This window comes from Acanthisitta chloris, unplaced genomic scaffold, assembly GCF_000695815.1.
Source record: "Acanthisitta chloris isolate BGI_N310 unplaced genomic scaffold, ASM69581v1 scaffold21554, whole genome shotgun sequence".
Classification (NCBI taxonomy): domain Eukaryota; kingdom Metazoa; phylum Chordata; class Aves; order Passeriformes; family Acanthisittidae; genus Acanthisitta; species Acanthisitta chloris.
In genome coordinates, this window is record NW_008671246.1 from 3,434 (window position 1) to 9,471 (window position 6,038).

Sequence of the window (6,038 nt, forward strand, 5' to 3'; positions counted from 1 at the left end):
GGGCCCACAAGGTGACAGGCTGGTGAGGCAGGGGCAAAGAACTAGCCGTCATCACAGGACTGAGCCAACTCTTCACACGTCAGCACCCACTGGAGACAGTTTCACTTCCTTTTTTTGGGCGCCTTTTCGAGTTTGTGATTGGGGACTTAAGTGGGTGAGGACTAAATTTAGCCAGGGGATGTCCCACAGCCACACAGCTGCATGGTGGGGCTGGCTGGGGGTTAGGCTGGGTGGGGGCAGTGCTGACGTGGCACAGGCTGGGCTCTGAACAGCCTTTCCCTAAGTCCTGAGAAGGTGGATAAATGAGCAGGGGGAACGTGGGATTGGAGTGCAGGAACCATCAGCTGCCCCTCCAGGTGCTCGGGGGCTGCACTCCCCAGTTCAGGCAGGGCAGAGGCCATGGGTATTTCCCAAGCAATTGCCATTCCCCCCAGCCTGGGCTGGGGCTATTCTGGGCCCCTGCTCTTGCTTTCGAGTTTCAGCCCTGATGCCTCCAGGAACATGGCTGTTTGTGAAGCTGCAGCTGTGGGGGAGGCAGGCAGGAACCCATCCTGTCCGGCTGTGCCACGTTGCCCATGTCTCTCCAGATGAGGTGTTTCATCAGCTCCAGGTGCACTCACTCTACTCCTGCCACGTCCCCACAAAGAGAGACCCCAGCTCCTGGCATGAGACACTGGGTCTTGCCTGGCCTTGGGAAATCACTGAGTGATGTGCAATAAAGAAAAGCATCAGGGCTGGTTTTGGGGGGAAAAACCTGGCCAGAGATCATCCCCACAGAGGGGACCCAGGGCAGGGTTTGGGGATCGGAGCAGAGCTTTGCATTTGAGGCTGGAGGCAGTGGTTTTGGGGCAAGGGTTGCAAGAATTCCTGTAGTCCCACACCCCTCTGCCTTCATCCATGCCTCTGTCCCTCTAGTCTTGGCTGTAGGACACCTCCAAGCCCAAGGTGTTTAAACCCCTAGGTTTTATCAAACCCCACCAAAATTCTTGCTAAGCCCTCACTCAGCATTCTCAGCCTGGGAGCACATCTCCCACCAGGCCTCAATCCTCTGTGGGACCCACTGCCTCTAGCTGCAGATAATTAAAGCCCTCCTGAAGCATCTCATTTATTAAATTAGATCCTACTCATTTAAAAATTACTAGCGAGCTGGGGAAACAAGAATACAAATGACTGTTAAATTGCAGTGCAGGAGCTGACAGAGGAGGAGCTGGAGGAGAGGAGAGGAGAGGGGAGGCGGGAGGAGAGGAGAGTTGAGTTTGGTTCTGCTCAGCACATTTGCTCATCAGAAAACCCCAGTGAGAGTGGAAGTGGGACTGGACTGTTCTTCCCAGGCTGGGGGATGGATCAGGCCCTGCGTCCCTCTGTGATTCCCAGCAGACACTCTCCAGCCCTGTTGAAGGCTTGTTATGGGTAAAACTATGGCTGGGAATTTGCTGAGCTGCAGGCAGCCGAGGAGTTGGTTCTGCTCAGCACATTTGCTCATCAGAAAACCCCAGTGAGAGTGGAAGTGGGACTGGACTGTTCTTCCCAGGCTGGGGGATGGATCAGGCCCTGCGTCCCTCTGTGATTCCCAGCAGACACTCTCCAGCCCTGTTGAAGGCTTGTTATGGGTAAAACTATGGCTGGGAATTTGCTGAGCTGCAGGCAGCCGAGGAGGATGGTAGCCCTGGGGGGCCAGGGCCACTGATCTATAATTCATCAGGCTTTTTCTTGCCAGTTGTTGCTTATGGAAAAGATTTAGAAAAATCTTTTAATCAATAATTAGTGAGGTTTTCTGACTCTGGAGTCAGAGATGTGCCTGTGCTCTGCCCGCCCAGACCTGAGCTGAAGCGAAACCTCAGCTAGTGGTCCAGCAGGACCTGCCCCAAGCTGAGCCCACAAAATCTGGGGCTGGTGTCCTGTGACCAAGGAATAGATTTTATCCATGATTTATCAAGATGTATTTCAAGCCCTCTGGGAAGTTTTGCCCTGCTACCCACTCTCCTTCAGCTGACATGCCCTCCCCCCATCTCCCCCTCAAATGTGGCATTTATCAGAGTAAAGCCTGGCAGCATGTCTGGGATGGGGGCTCCTGTCTTACCTGTCATTCATTCCAGCCTCAATCACTGATGAGTGTGTGATTTGCCAACTGCTGGAATGAACAATTACTGAGGCTTGAGCTTTCCAGTGGAAAAGAAACAAGTGTCCTTCCTGGCAGCAGGTTTCAGTCTGGGGCATTTCTGACTGGCAGAATCCCAGGCAGCTGTTGTCCTGGGCAAAATTCCTGGCAGCACCATGAGGCTGGGGACAAGATGCTGCAGGCAGGGATTTGCCAGGGAATAACCTCAATTGAGAGTGGGAAGGAGCTCAGCAGGAGGATGGAGGAGCTGCTGCCTTCTCTGGGTTCATGTTCCCCAGCAGTGTGCTGAAGTGGGTGGACATGGCTGTGCTGCAGGGACCCTCACCTCCAGGACCCTTTGGCACAGTCCAGCAGACCCCCAGGAGCAAGTCTGTCAGATCTCTGCCACTTCTCTCTCTCTGCCACTGCAGGCTCTTTCTGCTCAGGAAACTGTGTCTAAAAGAGGCCTGACTTGAAACACAGTGGGACAGTTCCCTCCATCATCCGCCCTTCCTTCCTTTCCCTGGCTTTAAGGCAGGCTGGTATCCTGCTGCAGGCTCCTTTTCTGGGGCCAGCAGCAGCCCAGGATGCTGCAGTCTGGCCTGCATGTGGGTTTGCTCTGTATGGATGTGATTTCCTGGGAAAACCCCAAGCCTGTCACCCCACACATGGGAAGGGACACTGTGACTGCCTCCATCAGCCCAGTGCCCTGTCCAGGGTGATGGGGAGGGGGATTTGCCCTATGCATAGGGCTGTGCCATAGCAAGGTCTTCTTTGCCCAACTGGGGAGGAGGATAAAGCCAGGATAATGTCAATAAAGTTATTTTGGAGCACAAGGTGCTGACTTGGCACCTCTAGTGGGATCAGTCCTTGCTGCCAGTTCCCTGCCAAAAAGCAGAAGGGAAGAAGGGATGAGGAAATGTGAGGGTGTGGCACTTGGGGACATGTTGGTGCTGGGTTAAGGTTGGACTTGATTATCTTAGCTGTCATTTCCAACCTAAATGGTTCATTCTATGAATCTGTATAAATATGAAATACAAAAACCCAGTGTTGGCATTGCTGTGAGATCCCTTGCAGTGCTGAGGGGTGTGAGACTCCTTTTGTTAGCGGCAGGACCACTATTTTGTTCAGGTCATCACTGCCCATCTTGGCATGTCCATGGGAGCAACAGATGGATGAAAGAAACTTAGTTCCACTTCAGGTTTCTCTTATAGTTGCTTTCCTGGAAGGTTTGGGATTGCTGCCATGGTGCTCATTCCCTGGGGTTCTCCTCTCCTGAGATGTTTTGCCAGTCAAAGAACAGTGCAGAGAGCAGCAACTGCCCCTTTGGATCTTGTCTTGTAGAGTTTGAATTTGGCAGAAGATTTTGGTTTCATTCTTTTTCTTAACTTCCTGAGAAATCCTCAAGTGGTTGCTGAACAGTTGGGTAAAAAGAAACAGTAAAGAGCTTGGGTGTGCAGCTCCACTGGATCTTTCTGGGATGGATGGAGGTGTTGGAACAGGTAGGATGGCTGGAGACACTGAGGCAGATGGGGCAGAGATGCCATGGTAGACAGAACCGATGGCTACAGGAGGGAGGACACATGGTCACAGTGCTGCACTGAGCAGTGTTTCCTCCTTCCATTTATTGGGGCTCTGCCCCAAGCTAGGCCAGTGTGGGGAGTGCCCGTCCCACAGTAACAGTGTTCCTGGCCCCGTGCCTCCCTGGGGCAGCTTATTGCCAACAGGATGCAGGAAGGAGCCATGGTGGTTGTGAGGGTCCAAGTCCCTGGGACAGGCATGGGGCTGCCCCAGATGGGGTCACTCCCCATGGCCAGGCTCTGAGCATAATTCCTGTGCCCTGATATCAGTACAGGCCGGAGATGAGGGAATTGACAGCAGCACTGCTGAGAAAGATTTGAAGGTATTAGTGGATAAAAAGCTGGACATGACCCAGAAATGTGCACCTGCAGCCCAGAAAGCCATGGCCTGGGCTGCATCAAAAGCAGCATGACCAGCAGGTCAAGGTAGAAGATTATCCCCCTATACTCTGCTCTAGTAAGAACCCACCTCAAGTACTGCATCCAACTCTGGAGTCTCCAAAGTAAAAAGGACATGGACCTGTTTGTGCTAGTCTAGAGGAGACCACAAAGATTTCTGAGCACTGGTGTACTATGAGGAAAGGCTGAGATAGTTGGGGTTGGTCAGCCTGGAGAGGAGAAGGCTCTGGGGAGACCATATAGCTGCTTTTCAGTACTTAAAGAGGGCTTATATGAACGATGGGGACAGACTTTTTAGCAGACCCAGATACAATGGGACAAGAGGTAATGTTTCTTAACCAAAGAAGGGTTGATTTAGGCTAGATAAAAATCTATCTATTGGTGAAGTGCTGGCACAGGTTGCCAGGGGAAGCTGTGGATGCCCTACCCCTGGAAACATTCAAGGTCAGGCTGGACCAGGCACTGAGTAACCTGGTTTGGTTGAAGATGTCCCTGTTTATTCCAGAGGGTTGAAGTAGATGACCTTTAAATGTCTCTTCCAACCCAAACCATTGTATGGTTCTATGATTCTGTGTCCCCAGAAAGCACCAGTAGGGATGTGGCAACCCAAAGCCTGGTGGGGTGAGGCACCACACTGGCACAACAGAGCCTGGGGAGGGGGGTGTAGTGGGGCTATCCCCCTTTTTCCAAGAGGCTGTGAGGGACATCTCCCCCAGAATTGCTCACAGGATGGATGGATGCTTCAATCTCCTGTCCCCGGGGTGGCTTCTGGCTGCTCTGATGGGACGACAGCAGCAGACCACGGCTGCTTTCGGCATAGCCATGACCATCAATCCCTCCATTTGCAGGGCCACATGGGAACTTTATGAAAGCTGTGCCAGGGATGGAGTGAGGGCACATGGCATGCAGAAGCCCATGCTGTTGTGGTGCACGGTGCAAGGGTTAGACTAGTGCATGTGCTCAACTGGTGGCTACACTGTTACCCCCATTTTGGAGACTGAGGAAATGAGGACAGAGACAGGGCTGCCAGCAAAGGGATGTGGCTGGCTATGCCCCCACTACAGGCCATGTGTTCCTGCAAGGCACCTGGCACCCAGAGGCACAGCCAGGGCCACATGCTTGATGATGTCATGGGGGCTTAGAGGAGGCTGTGCTCCAGGATGATCATCCTCTGGCTTTGGCAGTGCCAGGAGGGTTCATTGGGGTCCCCAGGGTTGAGCAAAAGCTGCATGAAGACCCTGTAATATCAGTGTGTGTGTGTAGGCACATATCTGTTCCTATCCCACCCTCCATACTGGTGCCTCTGGGCTGATGCCAGGCAGCACAGGGGGGAGCAGGTGCATTGGAAGGACAGAGAGACAGAGATGCTGAGCCAGCGCTAGTTCAGTGTCGGTGTTTATTTGTGTGACAGAGTGGGGGGACAGGAGCAGGGGACAGGGGGACATGGGAAGAGACATCTGCGGCATGGGGGGAGCCGCTGTCCCCAGCAGTGGGGAGGGGGGAGGGAGCCAGCAAAGGTCTGGCAGGTGCAGGGAGGGCCAAGTGGGATTAGGGGCACTCAGATCTCTTCACGGTCTTCTCCACGTTGCCAGCCTCGTGCTTGACATCGCAGACGACAGAGTTGCTCGCCTTCCACTCACTGGCACTCAGCGTCAGGTAGCTGCTGGCCATGTACTGGTTGTTGGTCTGTCGCTGGGCCAGGCTGGTCTCCACACCACTGGTGACGGGTTTGTCATTGACCTTCCAGGACACTGTCACGGCACGGGGGTAGAAGTTCTCCAGCAGACACACCAGGGTGGCTTTGTTCAGTGTGGAGATCTCCTCAGAGGATGGCGGGAAGAGGTGGACGGTGGGTGAGACCTTGGGCTGACCTGCAGGGGAAGAGAGAGTTGTGGGGTCAGGGTGGGCTCTGTGCCCCACCACAGCCCTTGCCTGCCTGCTGTGCCTGCCCAGCTGGCACT

General features: G+C 53.8%; 1 protein-coding gene across 1 annotated transcript; it reads right to left on the reverse strand.

Moving 5' to 3' along the window:
- Positions 1 to 5,625: 5,625 nt before the first annotated feature.
- Positions 5,626 to 5,986, reverse strand: IGLL5 (immunoglobulin lambda-like polypeptide 5; the record flags this gene model as incomplete). The annotated part of the gene is made up of 1 exon (XM_009074033.1): positions 5,626 to 5,986. A coding segment is annotated over one exon (361 nt), but the record flags the coding sequence as incomplete, so codon positions are not given.
- Between the last annotated feature and the right edge of the window lie 52 nt (positions 5,987 to 6,038).